We start from the raw sequence: 23,651 nt of genomic DNA on the forward strand, positions 1-23,651 counted from the left end.
TTCGTTTCATAGGCGGATGAGCATGGGCTCGATCCCAGCTCCGACACTTGCAATTTTTCGTCAGTTGCTCTTTCCCCCGAGAGCGGCTGACACTGACCCTCTTGTGAGCCTATAGCTCTAACGGACCCGGAAATTTGAACATCAACGAACCACAACTAATAATCATTATTATAATGGACGATCCTCAATTGGACTGGAAAACGAACAAAACAGCCACACAACAACTACATCGTGCTCATCATTCTACCGTGGACAGGGTAGAAAAGAGAAAGCAGCATAAAGATACCAGTTCGATATAAAAGAATTAGAATATATTACATTTAGACGCTGTACAAAATTACAACTGCAGCTGCCAATTGGAATCGCTAACGTAGTGCCCAAGTGGACAAAAAGAGCTGAACGAAAGAAATTACAAAATCATTTTTCCTTGGTTTACTTTTTTGGCTTTTGGCTTATATTGACAGATGACACCAAATATTTTGGTTAATTAACTAAACAATTTTGTATTTTTTTTTTTGTCAATTTGGTAAACGCTTATTGAAAGCTAATAGGATAAAGATTATATTACCGCTCTTATCTCAAAATTTGGTTGACCCAATTTACAGCGACACTGCCGTTAGTTTATAGTTTTTTTAATGTTTCAACTTTAAAAAAGGTCAAGTTTACATAAACATATTTTTGGAAAAGTTTCGCTTATTTCGCATGTCCAAATTTTCTTTGTTTTTTTTTCATGAGACCAAGATTTTAAATTACACGCGAATTGGCATAATATGGAAAAATAACATGATGGTTGACCCCAAACTTTTGATCGATATTGTATATTTTTCACGTAATGCATTGAAGAGGATGAGATGAGACCATTATTTTGAGTATAGTGCCAAGTTATCACTCGAAACGTGTAGATTTTTCGTTAGAGTTTTGATCAAAATTAAACCTTCTTCAGGGACAATCCATGAGACCCGTACAGCCTACCTTTCAATAATGCACTCGAACTAACATTCCGATTATTCTTGTCTATCTCCCCCCCAGCATGCAAACAACGTCCGACAGGCCGCGGAGGAATATCTAGCGAGAAGGCAAGCACGCAACAAATCCATGACGAAATCGATGACATCCGGCTTGGCGGGCCCCATACTGAGCATGGGCAATGTCCACTTTTTGCCAGCGGCCAAAAGTGGAACATTTTTCGCCAGAGATAATGTCTCGAACTTCATCGCCTGGTGCCGGTAAGTGAATGCTAAATCAACACCTCAAATGAAGTTGCAAATCATCGCCTAATTTGAAAATGTTCGCACTTTTCGCAGTTTATGTCAGGTATCCGCTGAACGCAACGAAGGGAACTGAAATTCCTTTCAGCGGCTTCAGGAATGCCTTGGCTTGTTATGACATTATGTCGTTGTGCGAAGCTGTGTCGAATGAATATTGGACCAGCACAATTTTTTTTTTGCCAGAGCAATGACAATAAATAAATGACACAGTGATCACTGTTTATTGGCGATACATACCTTGAGGGGTCTTGTTCTGTGATTAACACCTTCATTCATTCAATGTAGGATCAGTGTACCAGTTATAGCTATAGTACCTCAAATTCGCCATTGTCGATTTTTAACCTTTAATGATACAATAACAAGAGAAAATTTGTGAATAACTGATCACTTTCACAAAAGATGATTGCAATCATATAAACTTCTCAATTTGCTCAAATTACGATAAAAATAAATCTTTTCCTTAATTTTTTGGCTTCCTTGCACCCTATTTTGCCATAGTGTACCAGTTATGGCTAATCCCATAAAGAATGCATGTAAATAGTGCGAAGTGGAACCCAAATTAACTAATGTGTCCATAACTAGTACAGGGTTCCTATCATTGGCACACGCTGTAATAAATACTTAAACTACTTTTGGATCAGTTTCTATGCCAGGAAAAATCCTGGCAGATATTTTTAGCACAATCTCATTAGGCATTCCTGGGGGAATTCTAAGAAGATGCTGAGGTTCCTCTGAAAATCCCTCTAAGGATCCCTCCGGGATTTCTTCCTGGAATTCTTCTCCAAGGATTCCTCTAAGAATTCCTCTTGCAATACATCCAGTAAACAGCAGGAATTTCAAAAATACCTTCTGGAATTTCTTAGGGAATTCTTGCTGAGATTTTCATGGAATATCTCCAATAAATGTAAATATTGCTCTTTAAAGTCCTGCAGGAATTTCTGGAGGATTCTCTGCAGATATTGCATGGGAATCCCAGAAAAAAAAAAATCAGGAGGATACCTACCTGAAATGTCTAGAAAAAAAACCCAGTAGCAGTCCTGAAGCAATTACAGCAGTAGTTCATAATATATTCTCAAGAGGATTCCCAGTAGGAATTACTTATTTCTGGAGAAATCCATGAATAAATTAAAGCAGAAATTACTGGAGGAGTCCCAGCAAGAAATTCTCATTGGTAATGCAAGAACAATTGAGAAGTCCAGGTGCAAAGGTGACCATTTTGTCGATTTTGAGCTGAGTATATCAAAAAATTCTTATAATTTTAAGCCTTTAGGAACTTTTTCAAGATTATTTTTGCGATGAATTATAATAAATCGGAGAAAATTGAGTATATCAAAAAATTCTTATAATTTTAAGCCTTTAGGAACTTTTTCAAGATTATTTTTGCGATGAATTATAATAAATCGGAGAAACTTGGGTCGATTTTGAAACTTTATACATTTTGCATGAGATGAAAAATTGGTGAAAAACTTTAAATCTCATTCACTCGAAAGTAGATTTTTGTCACTTACACTCCTTTGCTTCTAATCCCCTTAATTCTTGTGTGAGTCCTTGCAGAAATTTATGGAAGAATCCCAAGAGGAATTCCTGGAAGAATTCTTGGTCAAAACCTCTGAAAGAAGTACAGGAGGAATTTCTGGAAGAGTCCATGGAGAAATCCCTTCAAATGCAGGAATCCCAGCAGACATTCTTGGAGGATTTTTGAGAGCCAAAATCTGAATGTATCCCTGGAGAAATTCCTGAAGGAACCCTTGAAGCTATTTCTTCAGCAATCCCCGCAAGAATCGCCTTCTGTGATACCTTTCAGGATCCCTCCAGAGAATTCTTCTTGCGATTCATTTATAGATTTCTTCAAGGATTCATTAAGATTTTTTTAAGTGTAAGTACCTACCAGCAGAAACTCCAACTAGAATTTCTCCAGGAAATGGTGAGAGCACTTAATTAAAGGTAATAAATGGAAATAAATTACAACTTTTTCACTTTAAATAATTTGCAAGCACTCCAAATATTATCCTGAAACCGAAAAAGTTTGACTTTATTCGTTATTTTATTTTTAAACGACTTACTTATGTAGTAGAGTACGTTAATCTCACTTAGTGAACTGAAAATTACATATGAACAACAATAACATATATGGTCTTTTTATGGTAGTAACAACAACTATTTTTGTATTCAAAGTAGCCGTTGGTGTGATACCTATGTTTTCCAAGAAAAATGTTAGCCTTAAAAATATATAATAAAAAAAATTATGGCTGTAGGTCTCACTTGCCCCGGGGTACCTTACATTTTACAATACAAATTTCAGAATGAAAATATGTATGAGATTCAATAAAATTGCCTAAAAATACCCTCATGGCAAGGCATTTCTCAATACCCAGAAAGGGAGGAGGGGTCAGGGGGAATGCCACATCCAGATATTGGAAGACCAACTAACCGCATTTAATTTAAAATTAGTTTCATTTTTTTTTTATTGAATGGTCTTTGAATAGTAGCCGAATGAAAAAAAAGTGGTTCGTCTAGGGCTTTTAAGGGTTAACAACGTTTTGTCAACAACTCATATACTGAGATGAACCAGCCTCGAGCTGAAAATCCTATAAATAAAGACCTTAAAAAAAACAACTCATACAAATTGCAATAATGATCTTTTTAACCATACTAGGCGTGACTATAACCTCGACAGGCTCATTCAAGGGCTCATTGAATATGCACTAGGACTACGCTCAATTTCTTTACATTCTATTATTACTTTTTAGAGTAGAAGAATATACACACTTAGATTGATTCTTTATGTGATTTGTTTCGTCAAGTCTTAACAGCTGCATCAAATATAAACTAATGTTTCGTTATCGCCAAAGACCGGAAGTAATATTTTCTAAATTTCGGAATCTAGAATGAAGACAGCATGGCGTTGATTAAAATCGTAGTAAAAATATACCTTTACTTCAGAAGAAAGTTGTGATAAAAATTGTTCAGTGCATTCAAGGAAAACATCGCATGTGTTTCTATGCACGTGGTCTGGTGAGAAATATACTGATGTAAATACAGGAGATGACCAAAATGTTTGGGATAGGCAACCTCTTTTTTCCCACAAAAAAATTCAACATGCTGTAACTATTCATAGAGTGCATCAAAAATTTGTCAGCCAAATTTGGGCTCGATTGATTATTTTTTCGCGAAGTTAGAACCGTTCGGGTAAAACACTATTATTTAGACATCTAATTTTTGAACTGTCATATCTTGGAAACCAGTGAACCGCATTGAATGAATTTTTTAACGTTTAGAATGTAATATTTTCTCACGGCGGATTAAGTTATACCGAGTTGAAATTTTATATAAAGTGGAAAATAAGTCAAATTTACAATGCCACACAAAAATTACTAAATGTGTTCTTCCTTCAATCTAAATAGGCTCTAATATATCTGATTAGAGATAACTTGAGAACAGAAGTGAAGAATCTTCGGATATTAACACTAAAATTTATTGGCATTAAAGTAAAAAAAAACATATTTTCGAGAAAAATCCAAAAGGTGTCAATGTTAATGCATGATAACTTTTTTTAACGTTTTAAAAGTGCATATGTTTTAATAGTTTGTGAAGCATTTACATAATGTTAGTGTACGTTCAAAATTTCATTCAATTCGGTTCTCTGGTTTCCGAGATATGACAGCTCAAAAATAAGTTGTCTTAAAAATAGTGTTTTACCCGAACGGTTCTATCTTTGCGAAACATTAATCAATCGAGCCCAAATTTGTACCAATGATACACATATAATAGATTGACAAACAGTCAAAATTTGAGATTTTTTGATGCACTCTATGAAAAGTTATAGCATGTTGACCTTTTTTGAGAGATAAAAAAAAGTTGCCTATCCCAAACATTTTGGCCACCCCCTGTACATAGGTGTGATTTAGTACAAACATGTTCAAAAGCTTTGAAATTTTTAATACGATTTTCAAATTTTGGTTTGTTCAATGTGCATTTTCTTTTCTTTTCAGAAAAAGTCTGCAAATATTCGAATGCTTGCTCTTCGAAACCGACGATTTAATTATGCGAAAGAACGAGAAACATGTGATCCTATGCTTGTTGGAGGTCGCTCGAAGAGGTGCTAAATTTGGTAAGTTTTATTTGTTCCTATTTGCCTTGGCTTGGTTGAACGAGCCATAGTCAGTTCTCTCTAGAGCTGAACTGTAAAATAAAAATATCATCGACTCTTTATTTAATATTCAACACCAAATTCGCTTCATTTGTTTATGCAAATGGTTTATTTTGGCATTGCAATTGTACTCCGCAGGTATGCTTGCTCCAATGTTAGTCCAAATGGAACGGCAAATCGACAGAGAAATTGCCGCCGACAATAAAGCGAACGGCATTGTTTGTGGGACACAAACCGAAGGAAATTCGCATTCCATATCAACGGGAACAGAGGAAGATCTGTTCGATTCCGACAGTGAGGACGAAGACGATCCCAACGGGCCCATGTTGATGTACGGGCCGCAGCCTCAGATTGTTACCAACGATCTCAAAAGTTTGGACGAAATGGTGAGTTGTTTTGAAATTTGCTAGATAGGTCGATTAAATAGGGGAGGGTGTCGCCAAATGTTAAGGTGAGACGGTGAGCAATCTGTATCAAGTAACACTGTAGATATCTAAAGCTGATTGTTCGTAGTTTCTTTATCACCATCACAATATATTGAGGTTCTAGAAGTCGTCATTGATATAATCGTAATAATTGAAAAATTGAAAGCCATTTTCTTGTTCTTTGCTAAAATATTTGTCTTGAAAATGTCTATCTTTTCTCTTGAAAATCTCATTCACCTAGGGTAAGAAATCAGAATTTGAACTTGTCCAATTGTAATCTTGATTTGAATCATTTTAAATTTCATTAAAATGACATATTTATTTGGGCAAATACCGTCCCGAAAAAAGTGGTAAATGACTTTCCGTAATAGAACCTGGTAGCATTGGCTTGAAATATACTGAATAAAGCGCTTTCTTCATTGAAAACAAACAATTGAGAAATCACTGTGATTTCACTTGTTCCATTGTATGGTGTGTAAGTGTTGTTTTGTTTTCTTACAGACAACATTAAATTCAAATTCAAAGAACAGTAACGAGTTGAAAAATTTGACACTTCAGATCATTTGGCCGAAAGGGTCATTTGACCTAACGTACACTAGGGTAGGACTGAAAATACACGGAAAAACCCTCTAGCTCGTCGAAATTTCGAGATCCACAGTTGGTGTTTTCAGAGAAAATATTGCTATGAGCAAGGCCAATATTCTGACGGCAGTCAACTTTTTACATTATTTGCATAAAAGTCCTATAAGTCATTTTTGCCCAACTGCATTTTAGCGATGTCTTCGGCAAAGTTGTTCGACTATTTATGCTGAAAAAGTTTGCCGAAGACGTAAAATTTCCGAAACCTACTATTCTTGAGACATTAGCCGTTGGCTAAAATATAAACGACTCATAGAAAAGTGATCATTTACCATACCAAAATCAGAAATTGCCAATAAAGAAGTAAGGGTGGGAGCAATAATAAACTATATAATTTCCATAAAGTGCATGCATAAACAAATCAAAAAGTGCATAAATAAATCAAAGTAATAAAGAAGTAAGGGTGGGAGCAATAATAAACTATATAATTTCCATAAACAAATCAAAAAGTGCATAAATAAATCAAAGTTTCCCATAAATAATTGATTTTCGAGCAATAAAAAATGTCGGAATTTTCAAAATTTTGTAAAAATATAAATGTTTCATGAGGATATTAGTAGTTCCGGAAAACATTAATAGGCTTTGAAACATTTACTTTTCAATTGAAAATTTAGAAGAGGAAAACCCTTTTTAATGACTTTCTTTTGAAGTCGAGATTGAAGTCTTCCTCAAAAAGGCAAGACATTGGTATAGAATCTATAGAATACAAAAAAGGGTGAGGTGCCACTAAACAATGTAAAACAACTAATAATATATTCTGCCTTCGTTAATAAGAGTTTGTTCTTTGCGTTTTGGCTCAAGACCCTGCGGCGCACCTGAGAGATGTTCACGGCGCACCAGGGCGCCGCGGCGCACAGTTTGGGAAGCGCTGCTTTAAAGAAATTGTGAAACATAAAATTGGCTGGCATACCAAGAAAGTATAAGCGTTGATTTTATCAGTCGTTGATGGTTCATTCACACGTTATGATGTATTCACGTGATGACTTTACGACTGTTTCACAACATATCTAGATTTTTTGGAGATCTAGACATACAGTATATCAAACAATTGTCCATACAGTAATTTTTTGGTCTCAATAATTTTCAGTTAAATGTTTATAAACTTTTTTATACATCAATAAAAAACGCTGAAATTTCGACTAATTATAACCCATACAGTAAAGCTCCATTGGTAAAATTTTGAGCGAGATCGAATAAGTTTTCGAAAACGGCTTTCCTGGGAAGCTGACTAGACTGATTAAAGCAACGATGGACGATGTGCAAAACTGCGTAAGGGTTTTGGGTGAACTACCCAGTTCATTTGAATCTCGCCGGGAACTGCGACAAGGTGTTTAATGCCTACTCTTCAACATCGCTCTGAAAGGTGTGATGCGACGAGCTGGGCTCAACAGCCGGGGAACGATTTTCACAAAATCCGGTCAGTTTGTGTGCTTTGCGGACGACATGGACATTATCGTCAGCACATTTGGAACGGTGGCAGAGCTGTACACCCGCCTGAAACGCGAAGCAGCAAAGGTTGGACTGGTGGTAAATGCCTCGAAAACAAAATACATGCTGGTAGGCGGAACCGAACACGACCGTTACGATAGACGGGGATACTTTCGAGGCGGTGTCTACCTCGGATCCTTACTGATGGATGACAACAACGTGAGTCGTAAATTCGGAGGCGCATCATCAGCGGAAGTCGGGCCTACTACGGGCTCCAGAAGAAACTACGTTCGAAAAAGATTCACCTACGCGCCAAAACAAATGCACCGTGTACAAAACGCTAATAAGACCGGAGGTCCTCTACGGGCACGAGACTTGGACCATGCTCGAGGAGGACCTGCAAGCACTCGGAGTTTTCGAGCGACGCGTGCTAAGGACGATCTTCGGCTGTGTGCAGGAGAACGGTGTGTGGCGGAGAAAAATGAACCACGAGCTCGCTGCACTTTACGGCGAACCCAGCATCCAGAAGGTGGCCAAAGCCGAAAGGATACGGTGGGCAGGACATGTTGCAAGAATGTCGGACAACAACCCTGCAAAGCTGATGTTTGCAACTGATCCGGTTGGATTTTTCCAACCGTGGAGCGCAGAGAGCACGATGGACGGACCAGGTGGAGCGTGATCTGGCGAGCATTGGGCGCGACCGAGAATGGAGAGCGGCAGCCACAAACCGAGTATTGTGGCGTACTATTGTTGATTATGTCTTGTCTTAAAAGTAATATTGAACAAATAAATGTATGTACAGTCAACTTTCGTTCGTTGCACTAAGCTCGTAGCCCAGTTAGTGAAAGACTTTCACTAGGTGGGCTGAGTTTTGAGCTGTCAAATAATCTCTAACAATAGAGATTCAGGGCTACCAACCTTGACAAATCATGCTTCACGTCAAAAAGTGACGTTTGACTTCGTTTTAACTGGGCTATAGCCCACCTAACGGGCGCCCAGTTAAAACGTAGCCCACCTAAACGTAGCCCAACGACCGAAAGTTGACTGTAATGTATGTAATATATGTCAATAGTTCAATCCTTGTTTGAGTTCGTGTTAATAAGGCTGTCCCTTATTTTGCAAAACTTGAAAATATTATAAGTTATCGTTTAAACTAAGAAATAATCGTGTCAAAATTTGAAGTCAGTATGTCAAGGCTAGGTAGCCCCTCAAAGTTGAAAAAAAATTTATGGGACTACGAAGAACATGATTTTTTTTTCGACGAAAAAAAACGCTCTTCTACGTAAAGCGATTATTAGGACCCTAACGGGCCAAAAATGTGCTTAGAGTTGCGATATCTCCACTCGTTTTTGAGTTTTTGACAAAAAAACAACCGAAAAATCAGCATTTTTACATTTTACCAGATTTTGAAGGAAACGTAGTGGAAATATCGCAATTCTTAGCACATTTAAAACTTAGCACAGTTAAAACGTAGCCCACCTAAACGTAGCCCAACGACCGAAAGTTGACTGTAATGTATGTAATATATGTCAATAGTTCAATCCTTGTTTGAGTTCGTGTTAATAAGGCTGTCCCTTATTTTGCAAAACTTGAAAATATTATAAGTTATCGTTTAAACTAAGAAATAATCGTGTCAAAATTTGAAGTCAGTATGTCAAGGCTAGGTAGCCCCTCAAAGTTGAAAAAAAATTTATGGGACTACGAAGAACATGATTTTTTTTTCGACGAAAAAAAACGCTCTTCTACGTAAAGCGATTATTAGGACCCTAACGGGCCAAAAATGTGCTTAGAGTTGCGATATCTCCACTCGTTTTTGAGTTTTTGACAAAAAAACAACCGAAAAATCAGCATTTTTACATTTTACCAGATTTTGAAGGAAACGTAGTGGAAATATCGCAATTCTTAGCACATTTTTGGCCCCTAAGGGTCCTAAAAGCATCGGTTTTAGTGGAATAGCGTACTTTTGTCGAAAAAAAAACATGCGGTTTTTAGTTCCATATAGGTATATCTATAGAATTTTTGACAACTTTAGGCTTCTTGAAAGTAGTGGTGGCCTTGAGATCTTCTTCTTCTTCTTCTTTATGGCTCTACGTCCTCACTGGCACTTGGCCTGCCTTGCTTCAACTTAGTGTTCTTTGAGCATTTCCACAGTTATTAATTGAAGGGCTTTCTTTGCCTGCCATTGCATGAATTTGTATATTGTGAGGCAAGTACAATGATACACTATGCCCAGGGAGTCGAGAAAATTTTCCCGACCGGAACGGGAATCGAACCCGCCGTCTTCGGATTGGCGATCCATAGCCTTAACCACTAGGCTAACTGGAGACCCTTGAGACCCTTGGTGGCCTTGAGATGCGGACTTCAAATTTTGACACGATCATTTCTAACAACGACCCCAGATCCGTCTTTCAGGCCAATAAAGTTTATAGTTACACAATAATCTAGACCCACATATTTCATCATCTATATTTTTCCACGGACTAACAGACGTGTGTCTTTTCCGACTTTACATCATTCACATTTTTCATAGTTTAATTTAATGTTAGATAGACGTGTTCTAGAAGTATTGCTCGTGGATTAGTCTGCTTGCCCGTGATTTTGCTTAGTCTTACACAATAATTCTATTTTACTTCTCCCAGCAAGTGAAAATGTCACATCATTCTATTTAAGATTTATGATAATTTCATAGTTATAAATTATTTATAAGGTCCAGTGCAAGCTCGCATAACGACGGCGTCAGCTCAAAAGTGCACTCATCATGCGTCACCCACCTGCTGAGATAGCGGCAAACGTGACGCCGCAGCACCGCCATCGCCGGACGATAACTCCTCATATTCGACTGTCTCTTCTACAGCTAGCTCTAGTCCTAGTCTACTTATACACCGCTTATTAACAGTTTGCAATCAGTCTTTTGCTCGGACGCCGTCATCGATGAAACTGCTCGATCAGTTGCGGGTTATGAGTTTACTATTCCGATCACATTGTCCATATATGGGTCAGCAACAGCAGCAACGGTGGCGTTGGCGGCAGTTTTACGGACCACCAACCGGTCATAATTTGCAAACGTGCCGGTACAGTTGAACTCGTTGGTTAAATAGGTCTTTGTGCATCAGTTAATGGGCTAATAAGCTATGGAAGCGTGGGTATGATACTTTAAATGATAGAAAAGATCGGCCATACCTTTTTTGCTAATTTCATCAAAGGTAAAACGAAAAATAAGTTTTTTTTTTCTTTTAAGGAACACAAAAATTTTAAATTATGTCTTTCAAAATTCATATAAATCATATAGGGTTATAGTATAGTTTTGGCCATAGTGCGGTATCCTCTTTAATAAATAAATAATAATAATAGTGCGGTATTCAGCCTGTAACGATCTAAATTGGCATACATTTATTTTTTACTAGTAGATTCTAATATAATAATATGATTGTAGCTGTCAAAACCATACATTTTGATTAAAAACTGGAAGAAAAAAAATAATTTTCCTTAAAAAAAAATCAGCTTCCAAATATCTATTTTGGCCAGGGTGCTTCTAATTTGGCCACTCCCATAAGAAATACACGTGATTGGCCAAAATAGAAACCAAAGCTGAGAATATGGCCAAAACTGCGGCAAGGCTTCTATTTTGGCCAGTGCTACTTTTAATACAAAAATCTAGTATTAGTATCGAAACCTTTCATTTAGCGCATTGATAGTTTTCATTGGATTAGTGGTTATTTGTATAAAAATGATTTCCCTTAGACTGGCTAAAACCGGTGCCCGCACCCTATGTAGGGCGATTATTGTTCCTACACATCAAAAACTTTCAGCAATATGAATTAGTGGGATGTTGCTGATTATCTATCAAAATTGCTGTATGGTTCAGTAAATTGAAAAAAAAATACCTTTTTCCTCAATTCATATTGATAAAGGCATTCAGCATACAAAAAATCAACAAAGCTTACTTCATACCATCAAAATTAATGTGGATATTCCGTTTTCTATTCCACTTGAAAATAAAGGACTGTTAGTATTATTTCATGTTTTTATAGAACAAACCACCAGTCCCGCGCCAACAATAATGACAGTATAAAAGTCATGTAGAGCCGGAAACTCAAAGAAGCAAATTATTTTAAAAATTTTACTATTGTCTGAACAATTGGAACGCGACTTCAATCGCCCTCCAAGGTCTGTCAAGTAATTGTCAAGTAATAAGAAATCAAAGTTTTTTTTTGCTTGCGAATTTCATTTAGTTCCTTTCAATAAATGGATCAAAACATTTGGAAAAAAAGCTAATGTTGCATCTTCAAGTGACCAGGGCATAAAATCCCAAAATTGGGATACATTCTGGAAGAACTCTTATAAGATCACTGGTTCAGAGTTACCATATTAGGTTGTCAAGCAACTCTTACGATATATGACAGCTCAAGACCATAATGATTTGGAAAGATTGTGTCTTCAGAAAATTTGTTGGGTAAGCCAATAACTTGCCGATGATAAGCTGCGAAGTTCGTATTTTTTTCACTAGGCGGGCGCTAGTGAGCATGTAAATTTTCAAAGCCTCATATCTCAGAATCCTTATAACGAAAAACACCAAATGAAATCCAAAACAGATAAAGTAGGCGGCGATCAAAGCAACGATAAAATAAAAAGATGATGTCTTCGGCAAAGTTGACCAGTATAACGTAACCCGAGCAGAGTCTAATAGCAAATCGAAAACTCGATTTGTATTCAGCAGCAAATTGATATCACATTTTGATATCAGTTTGTCTTGCCTGAATTCGATTTCAAATTTAGATTTCGTTTTCCTGTCACTTCAAACTATTATAAAAAATAAGTTTTTAAATTATTTCAAAACTTCTAGGCAACCTTGTATAATAACTCTAAGAATATACCATTAGTGTAATTATCTAATAGCAATTAGGATTTCATATCAATCGAAAAAACCCTATATATAACGTTTTTGCATTTTTTCTTATTAATTGCAAAAACAGTTATCAATTTGCTATCACTGATAGCAGGAATTGTTTTCAACTTGCTGTTCCGGGAACATTTTTCTGCTCTCATTTTTGATGTTTTAACCGTTAAAACGACCAAAACGGCAACAACCCGAGTAATCATAATTTGTAATATCACAACATCAAAATTTGTTTTCAATTTGCTGTCAGACTTTGCTCGGGAAACTTATATAAAATGAAATGTTTCGAAATACAGTCAACTTTCGTTCGTTGTACTAAGCTCGTAGCCCAGTTAGTGAAAGACTTTCACTAGGTGGGCTGAGTTTTGAGCTGTCAAATAATCTCTAACAATAGAGATTCAGGGCTACCAACCTTGACAAATCATGCTTCACGTCAAAAAGTGACGTTTGACTTTGTTTTAACTGGGCTATAGCCCACCTAACGGGCGCCCAGTTAAAACGTAGCCCACCTAAACGTAGCCCAACGACCGAAAGTTGACTGTAGTCCATTTTACGAGCCGATTTTATGAATGAATTTTGACAGGAGGTAGCGTCCAATAACCCGTGAAAACCAATATCATCATCAACATTGTTGTCACTTCGTAAAATGGCTCATTATTTGGTCATCGGAAACTTTCCGTTTAAGGGGTCATCCATTTAGTACGTCACGGATTCAAGGGGGAGGGGGGTTAAAAATTCCCAATTTTGGTGTGACGTACTTAATGGATGCTCCCCAATAGGAATTCGTTTAGTAAGAGACTACCCGAGCAAAGGCGAATAACAAAATGATACAAAGTTCTGTTACCTGGTTATCATTCGTTTGATAATTGAATTTGTTATCATTTAGGTTGAATTAAAAGTCAACGTAACAAAAATGATTACTCAAATTTACTTCTCGAATATCAACATGATAAGAAGTTAAGTTATCATTGAGTTCAAGTTCATAACTAATGGTGTAATACAATATTTTATGCAATATTATATTTAGTTATCAACATGAAAAAATACAGCTGATTGATAACTGGTTTTGTTATCAGTTAGTTATCATTAAGAGCTATTTTATCGACGAAAATATCAGAAATCTACTTTGCCGACATCGTCAGCAATTGAAAAAAGTTTCTTATAATTCACAACCCATGTTTTCAACTATTGCACCCAGCGGGTCTCGAACCCTGTTCGAGTGATTGCCGGTCGCAGTCTATAACCCGTACACCAACGGGACTCAGTGAGCGGAAGTTTTTGAAGGCTACGCATTCGTACCACAGTCGCATGGAAGGTGGAAATCGGAATCTATTTTTAGATTCGAGGTTTATCAGACTCTCAGTTTTGTGAAGCTTTTAAATATGCGTTTGGAAACTGATAACATATTTTGTTATCATTGATTATTTTTATGTTATCGCGATAGATCAAAATTACCGATAACTAGATTTCTTATCATCTGGTTATTAACAATTGGAAAGGATGTTAACAAAAATAACAGAATGATAACACCGATAACACTGTGTATTATCAATGTGATATTCTTTGTTATCTGCCTTTGCTCGGGTAGACTGTACTTCACAATTCATGTGATCTTATAAATTTCAATTTTCTTTGTCAAGCAGGTGAAGCATTGGGATTCGGAACATTGATGTTTCGGCTCACTTTCTCTATGGCACAACGTTACGCCAAGAAGAAGAAGAGGGAGAAATATTTTCAATGTACATGATCAGAGTTTAGAAACGGATATGTAGTCATAAGTATTTTTTTTCTGTATTACCAAATAAATTATTTTTGAAGTAACTTGAAAGATGTAACCTTACATTGGGTAACTCTCGCTGAGACCGTCCCACTATTTACACCATGTCTTCAAAAATGTTTAAGGTGGCGATTTTCCGAAAGTCCCCCCTAAAAAAGTAAGAAAAATGCATTTGGTTTATCAATTTGATGGACCCCCCGTTAGTTAGAGCCACAACCATTTTTGCGGACCCCTCGATTTTGATCAATTGTTGGCTCATTTAAACCGTTATAACTCAAAAGTTTCTCCAAAAACCACCTCATAACAAAATGTTGTTGAAAAGAGGAAAGATAGAGCTACTATTTACGGTTATAAAAACATGGGTCGGCCATATTGATTTTAGCCGTCATCTTGGATTTTTATACCAAAACTGTTTTTTCACCATGTTGGCAACCACCGATTTTCAAAATCTTTGCGTCAATCGAAAGCGGGGACATTTTTACACAACATATCAAAAATTTAGAGATGTATCTTCTTCCTATCAAGAGTTATCTGCACTTTTGTTAATCATGACACGTTTTCTTCATACATTTCCTTGCGCACCGGCAACGACACCCAACAGCATCAAAGTTGGCGCCTGCTTGTATACACAACGGCACCTGCAGCCAAATTAGGGAAAATTGGAGGTTCGTTCCCGTTTTTGACTGTTTCTCAATGATGCGGACATTGCTTTTTAAAGTTGTTTGGTGTTTTGAAAAGCTTAAACCTTCAGCTTTCCATTAGTGGGTTCAGATTTCAAATAATTGTTCGTAAACACTGTGAAATAACGCTGCATTTATGTAAACAACCGGAACCTGGCCCAGTGCGCTAAAGTGTCATGGTTTACAAAAGTGCAGATAACTTTTGATAGGAAAAAGATGCATCTCTAAATTTTTGATATGTTGTGTGAAAATGTCCCTGCTTTCGATTGACGCAAAAATTTTGAAAATCGGTGGTTGCCAACATGGTGAAAAAACAGTTTTGGTATAAAAATCCAAGATGGCGGCCAAAATTAATATGGCCGACCCATGTTTTTATAACTGTAAATAGTAGCCCTATCTATCCTCTTTTCAACAACATTTTGTTATGAGGTGGTTTTTGGAGAAACTTTTGAGTTATAACGGTTTAAATGAGCCAACAATTGATCAAAATCAAGGGGTCCGCAAAAATGGTTGTGGCTCTAACTAACGGGGGGTCCATCAAATTGATAAACCAAATGCATTTTTCTTACTTTGTTAGGAGGGACTTTCAGAAAATCGCCACCTTAAACATTTTTGAAGACATGGTGTAAATAGTGGGACGGTCTCAGCGAGAGTTACCCATTACAAATACACTAATCAATGAATAACATATGATCAAAGATGGAAATCTAGTGATCATGATCAGATCTCAAATGTGTCGCGGTTGAAAGGCATCGCGCGATCATAGCAACAATGATATTATTTTGTCTTCAAGCATCCTAACAAACTACGGTCCGAGAAGAATGATTCGCGCGGCATGTGCGAGCGCGATGCGATCGTTATCATGAAGTCGAAATGATAAATTCGTGATTTCATTCACTTTTTGAGCATTCTTGCTGCTTTACCTTCCAGATATGCTTATGAATGCATTATTTCTAATCATGAATGCGGTTTACGGGTGAATAAGTGGCATAAATTCTGATGAATAAAATTTATCACGAGTTGTAACATGATCCAATAACGGGTCATCACGCGATCAAGCGTGCATCAGATGCTTTGATTGTCCCTGTGATACAAGAACGGTGTGAGGCGTCGGGATCATGCTACTGCAAGAACAAGGCTATATTGGATTATTCGTATCCTGCATCATTTATCGCTTGAAGTGATTTTCTTCCATCCTTGCATATGATTGCAGATAGGTAGGTTTTAAGTAACAGCCATGAAAATTTACCAATAATTCTAGCAAAAAAAAAACGATATTGCTTGAGTGTCACTTCAAGCATCCAAAAACCAAATTTCAAATCTAAAAGCCGAACCGGAACTTGAACGTTTCTAACAAGCCAAATAATATGAGTGCTGACAAATTGATTTGGCATATCTCGAAACGTTTAAGTCATTGTATAAATATGCTTAAGCATAAACGGGTATAGCAACACGTGTACTACGGTGCCTAACGATAAAGAGCGTCCATTCAAAGGGACGGCAAACTCCATCTATCCCATCAATTATCTTTCAAAGAGCAACAACCAGCATTGTGGGTACTTTCGCTTTCTGTGCAGTGTATGTAAATAGACCCTTACAGTCCCGAGCAAACAGTAATCAAAGCGTACGCAGAGCTCTGACTTTTCAAACACTTGACAAATATGATTGACACGTGGTTTGTCCGTTCCTCAGAGATGCTGACCATTACGTAAATCCCAAACAGCGCGCGCCATGGTGTATTTGCTTTACCCTTGTACCGTACCGGTCACCTATCACAATGAATATAACCATTTGTTAATCATCCAAATCACTTGAAGAACAAAAACTCGTTCGATGATAATTTGATAGAAGCAAATGAACGTCAACCCGGTCATTACTCGGTTGAGTTTGAAGATTTACATTCTGCTTGTGTATAGCCGATCGACGACGACGACAGCGACTGACTGAAACGTCTCCGATGATTAGCCATCATTGCCATATTCGAGAGAGCACCATTATTGGAAGTGACAGAGGAAATGCGTATTGAATGCTTTCCGTTCCGTTCCGCCACCGGCATTGACGCATCAAAGCGCCTCGAATAAAACAGCGAAAATTTTTTAATTAATATGCTAATAGCACACGGATGCCAGAAGTTCCTTTGCAATATAATCATTTATTAAGTCGTTAGCAAGGCTTACACCGGCAAACTACGCGGTTTATTGAATTGTGTGCGAAAACGATACGAGCAGAGGCAGTGATAGAGAAGTTCAATTTTTGTGCCTTCGTAATGGAAACTCAATTGGGAATGGTTAAAACAACATCTAGGGCCGTAGACATTTCATAATAACTGAACCCTTCATGATTTGAGATGTTATTCTGTCTTTCAAATGTTCGAAATATGTATTCGTTTATGAATTATGTGAAAACGTAGCTTTGTTCGCAAAAGTTATAATGATTACCGCTAACATCACCGGATGTTTGTTGTCTAAATAGTGTTTTACGACAACGGTTCTAGCTTCGCGAAAGATTGACCAATCGAGCCCAAATTTGTACCAATGATGCACATATAATAGGTTGATAAGCAGTCAAAATTTGAGAATTTGTGATGTACTCTATGAAAAGTTACAGCATGTTGAATTTTTTGGGAGAAAAAAAAGTTGCCTATCCCAAACATTTTGGCCACCCCCTGTATCTAGACCTACAGCCTACAGGTACAACCAAAGAACGCTGCTACATGTAGGTACTCGATTAGCTAAGCAGCTCATGCTAGTAGTTGTACCTTCAGTAAAAGATATGGGTTGTTCTCGCTGATACCGGCCCAGTATTTACACATTGTCTCCAAAAATGTTTAAGGTGGCGATTTTCTGAAAGTCCTCGCTAAAAAAGTAAGAAAAATGCATTTGGTTACTCAAATTGTTGGACCCCCCGTTAGTTAGAGCAACAACAATTTTTGCAGACCCCTCGATTTTGGTCAAATGGAGGCTCATTTAAACGGTTATAACTCGAAAGTTTCTCCAAAAACCACCTCAAAACGAATTGTTGTTGAAACGAGGAAAGATAGAGCTACTATTTACAATACAGTCAACTTTCGGTCGGTGGGCTACGTTTAGGTGGGCTACGTTTTAACTGGGCGCCCGTTAGGTGGGCTATAGCCCAGTTAAAACGAAGTCAAACGTCACTTTTTGACGTGAAGCATGATTTGTCAAGGTTGGTAGCCCTGAATCTCTATTGTTAGAGATTATTTGACAGCTCAAAACTCAGCCCACCTAGTGAAAGTCTTTCACTAACTGGGCTACGAGCTTAGTGCAACGAACGAAAGTTGACTGTAATAAAAAGTTGGGTCGGCCATATTGATTTTGGCCACCATCTTGGATTTTTATACCAAAACACTTATTTCACCATAATGGCAATTACCGATTTTCAAAATTTTTGCATCAATTGAAAGCTGAGACATTTGTACATATCAAAAAAATAGAGATGTCTTTTTTTTTTTCAAAAGTTGTCTGTCGTATTATAAACCCTGCCACTTTTGGGCACTGGGCCTGGTGGCGGCCGTTTATATAAATGCAGCGTTATTTCGCCGTGCATACGAACACGAATATAAAATCTGAATCCACTAATGGAAAGCTGAAGGTTTAAGGTTTCCAGAGCACTAAAAAAGTTTTAAAAGCAATGCCCGCATCATTGAGAAACAGTCAAAAACGAAAACGAGCCTCCGAGTTGTCCAAAATTTGCGGCAGATGCCTTTGTGACATGCAGGCGTAAACTCGGATGCTGTTGCATGTCGTTGCCGGTGCGCATGGAAATGTATGGAGAAAACGTGGCTTAATTTACAAAACTGCAGATAATTTTTAATAGGAAAAAAGACATCTCTAATTTTTTGATATGTTGTGTATAAATGTTTCAGCTTTCCATTGATGCAAAAATATTGAAAATCGGTAATTGCCATCATGGTGAAGGTTTTTGGAGAAACTTCCGAGTTATAACGGTTTAAGTGAGCCACCATTTGACCAAAATGGAGGGGTCTGCAAAAATTGTTGTGGCTCTAACTGACGGGGGTCCAACAATTTGAGTAACCAAATGCATTTTCCTTACTTTTTTAGCGAGGACTTTCAGAAAATCGCCACCTTAAACATTTTTGAAGACAATGTGTAAATAGTGAGCCGGTCTCAGCGAGAATCACCCATATAAAATGTTTAATATTAAAAGTCAGTTCTGCGCAAAATCGGTAAACGAAAAAACCTCAATCTCTTGAATTCAGAGGAAATCTTGCTACCGTACTCAGTATACCACTTAATAGTATAAGTGTTGTGGAAAGATCGTGTGAACTCGAGAATAACTTTTGAGAAGGGCGTATGTGTTTTTGACATGAATATTTTTGAGAAACTGTAACTCGGAAACCATTCGTTATTGAGAAAATAAATGTCTGAGAAGGAATGGTAAGGATGAATGCCTACCTGCGCTTCGTGGGCTACTTTGGGCCCTGATAATGGGCTTTGTGAAAAAATCCTGATTTTAACATTCGAACTTCCAAAATACTGTGTTCTTAATTTTATCATCGGCTTTCTTTTGACGACCTGATTAGCTTTGTCGAAAACAAATACTCTAAAAATTTATAAGTGCCACCCAGCTGATAAACTTAAAATTAATGAATTCATCATGAGGTATTGAAAAGTCATATAGCACTGATCGAATACAGCATTTGGTTGAGAATAATGTCCTCTTCTACTTTTTCTAAACGCCTTAGATCAGGAGTTCTCAAACTTCTACAGCTGGCGACCAACCTTTGATTGTAATAAAAGTTGGTGACCCACCAGTACGAATTTTCTTAAAATAAGTCGTTTAATAAAATTTGGGCTGGATATTAAAAACACACTTTATCACTTTATTTGTGATAACATACATACATTTATTTGTTCAACATCATTAAGACAAGACATAATCAACAATAGTACGCCACAATACTCGGTTTGCGGCTGCCGCTCTCCATCCTCGGTCGCGCCCAATGCTCGCCAAGTCACGCTCCACCTGGTCCGCCCATCGTGCTCTCTGCGCTCCACGCCTTCTTGTGCCAACCGGATCCGTTGCAAACACCAGCTTTGCAGGGTTGTTGTCCGGCATTCTTGCAACATGCCCTGCCCAACGTATCCTTCCGGCTTTGGCCACCTTCTGGACGCTGGGTTCGCCGTAAAGTGCAGCGAGCTCGTGGTTCATTCTTCTCCGCCACACACCGTTCTCCTGCACACCGCCGAAGATTGTTCTTAGCACGCGTCGCTCGAAAATTCCGAGTGCTTGCAGGTCCTCCTCGAGCATGGTCCATGTCTCGTGCCCGTAGAGGATCACCGGTCTTATCAGCGTTTTGTACATAGTGCATTTGGTGCGTGGGTGAATCTTTTTCGACCGCAGTTTCTTCTGGAGCCCGTAGTAGGCCCGACTTCCGCTGATGCTGCGCCTCCGAATTTCTCGGCTCACGTTGTTGTCAGCCGTCAGTAAGGATCCGAGGTAGACGAATTCCTCCACCACCTCGAAAGTATCCCCGTCTATCGTAACATTACTACCCAGACGGATCCGGTCGTTTTCGGTTCCGCCTACCAGCATGTACTTTGTTTTTGAGGCATTCACCACCAGTCCGTCCTTTGCTGCTTCGCGTTTCAGGCGGGTGTACAGTTCTGCCACCGTTCCAAATGTTCTAGCGATAATGTCCATGTCGTCCGCAAAGCACACAAATTGACCGGATTTTGTGAAAATCGTTCCCCGGCTGTTGAGCCCGGCTCGTCGCATCACACCTTCCAGCGTGATGTTGAAGAGTAGACATGAGAGTCCGTCACCTTGTCGCAGTCCCCGGCGAGATACGAATGAACTGGATAGTTCACCCGAAACCCTTACGCAGTTTTGCACACCGTCCATCGTTGCTTTAATCAGTCTAGTCAGCTTCCCAGGAAAGCCGTTTTCGTCCATGATTTTCCATAGCTCTGCGCGGTCGATACTATCGTATGCCGCTTTGAAGTCGATGAACAGGTGGTGCGTTGGGACCTGGTATTCACGGCATTTCTGGAGGATTTGCCGTACGGTAAAGATCTGGTCCGTTGTCGACCGGCCGTCGATGAAGCCGGCTTGATAACTTCCCACGAATTCATTTGTTTTAGGTGACAGACGACGGAAGATGATCTGGGATAGCACTTTGTAGGCAGCATTCAAAATAGTGATCGCCCTGAAGTTCTCACATTCCAAATGGTCGCCTTTCTTGTGAATGGGGCAGATTACCCCTTCCTTCCACTCCTCCGGTAGCTGTTCGGTTTCCCAGATCCTGACTATCAGCCGATGCAGACAGGTGGCCAACTTTTCTGGGCCCATCTTGATGAGTTCAGCTGCGATACCATCCTTACCAGCTGCTTTGTTGGTTTTGAGCTGGTGAATGGCATCCTTAACTTCCCTCAGCGTGGGAGTTGGTTCATTTCCGTCCTCCGCTGCACTGGCGTCGTCGTTCCTTCCGTTGCCGTGGGCTCCCGTGCCTACGTTCTCCACGCCGTTCAGGTGCTGATCGAAGTGCTGCTTCCACCTTTCGATCACCTCACGTCCGTCCGTCAAGAGGCCTCCGTCTTTATCCCTGCATATTTCGGCTCGCGGCACGAAGCCGTTGCGGGATGCGTTGAGCTTCTGATAGAACTTCCGTGTTTCTTGGGAACGGCACAGCAGTTCCATTTCTTCACACTCCGCTTCTTCCAGGCGGCGCTTTTTCTCCCGAAAGAGGCGGGTCTGCTGTTTCCGCTTCTGTTTGTAACGTTCCACGTTCTGTCGAGTCCCTTGCTGCAGCATTACCGCCCTCGCTGCATTCTTCTCCTCCAAAACCGTTCTGCACTCTTCGTCGAACCATTCGTTCCGTCGATTCCGTTCCACGAACCCGGTGGTGCTCTCGGCTGCGTCGTTGATGGCTGCTTTCACTGTACTCCAGCAGTCCTCTAGAGGGGCCTCATCGAGCTCGCCCTCGTCTGGCAACGCGGCTTCGAGATTCTGCGCGTATGCTGAGGCGACATCCGGTTGCTTCAGTCGCTCTAGGTTGTACCGTGGCGGTCGCCGGTACCGTACATTGTTGATGACGGAGAGTTTTGGGCGCAGTTTGACCATCACAAGATAGTGGTCGGAGTCGATGTTGGCGCCACGATAGGTCCTGACGTCGATAATGTCGGAGAAGTGCCGTCCGTCAATCAGAACGTGGTCGATTTGAGATTCCGTCTGCTGTGGTGATCTCCAGGTGTAACGATAAGGGAGGCTGTGTTGGAAAAAGGTGCTACGTATGGCCATATTTTTGGAGGCGGCGAAATCAATGAGTCGTAGGCCGTTTTCGTTCGTCTGCTGGTGGGCGCTGAACTTACCAATCGTCGGTCTGAATTCCTCCTCCTGGCCTACCTGAGCGTTCAAATCTCCTATGATGATCTTGACGTCGTGGCTTGGGCAGCGATCGTACTCGCGTTCGAGCTGCGCGTAAAATGCGTCCTTGTCATCATCAGTACTTCCGGAGTGTGGGCTGTGCACGTTTATTATGCTGAAGTTGAAGAATCGGCCCTTGATCCTCAACCTGCACATTCTTTCGTCGATCGGCCACCAACCGATCACGCGCCTCTGCATATCACCCATCACGATGAATGATGTTCCCAGCTCGCGTGTGTTGCCGCAGCTCGGGTAGATGGTATGATTACCTCTAAACGTTCGCACCATGGATCCTGTCCAACACACCTCCTGCAGCGCTACGATGCCGAACCCGCGGTCCTTCAGTAGATCGGCGAGTATGCGGGTGCTCCCAATGAAGTTGAGAGATCGGCAGTTCCACGTACCGAGTTTCCAATCGCAAGTCCTTTTTGTTCGCTGGGGTCGTTGCCGTTGGTCTCGGTTCGTATTATTCTGTTGCTGATTTTCCGTTACAATGGGTTTTTACGGCTGGCTCGTAGGGCCTGACACCAACCCCCTACTTTCCGGAGGACCATAGTGCACAGTTGAGCTTAGAGTCCTTCCCTGGCACTCGGACGTAGATCAGCCGCCCCTAACATGGGGATCAGACGCTGTTGTGAGCCGCTCCTCCTGGAGAACAGACGCTCAGGTTTACCGAAGCAAACCCCCCCTTCCCTGTCAGCCTACGACCAAAGTTCCCACCGGGGTTGGTTACCCGATCTTCCCTAAGGTTGCTCATAGTTTCCGGCCGGTACCGCGTGGAGGTAGGGATAGGAGTTGCTGGGCAGAGGCTAGTGGATCACAATGGGATCTGAATTGCGCAGAATACCCAGCCTTTACCGTGATATTTGTGATAAGTATAAGTCTAATCGTGGGAAAAAAATGAGCGAATAAAAGTTGTGATAAGCTTGCGTTACGTAACACTTATTCTAGAAAACTAGTTTTAAACTTATGTTTTCGAG

At 39.6% G+C, this 23,651-nt stretch overlaps 1 protein-coding gene across 1 annotated transcript; it reads left to right on the plus strand.

Annotated features, from left to right (window-relative positions):
* Positions 1 to 1,027: 1,027 nt before the first annotated feature.
* On the plus strand, positions 1,028 to 8,960 carry LOC134291182 (GAS2-like protein pickled eggs). Its single transcript, XM_062858629.1, has 3 exons — positions 1,028 to 1,226; positions 5,261 to 5,379; positions 5,557 to 8,960. Exons 1-3 carry the CDS (start codon positions 1,096 to 1,098, stop codon positions 5,826 to 5,828), a joined length of 522 nt encoding a protein of 173 aa, XP_062714613.1. The 5' UTR covers positions 1,028 to 1,095; the 3' UTR covers positions 5,829 to 8,960.
* Positions 8,961 to 23,651: the final 14,691 nt, after the last annotated feature.

The sequence above is a fragment of the Aedes albopictus genome, chromosome 3 (genome assembly GCF_035046485.1).
Source record: "Aedes albopictus strain Foshan chromosome 3, AalbF5, whole genome shotgun sequence".
NCBI lineage: Eukaryota > Metazoa > Arthropoda > Insecta > Diptera > Culicidae > Aedes > Aedes albopictus.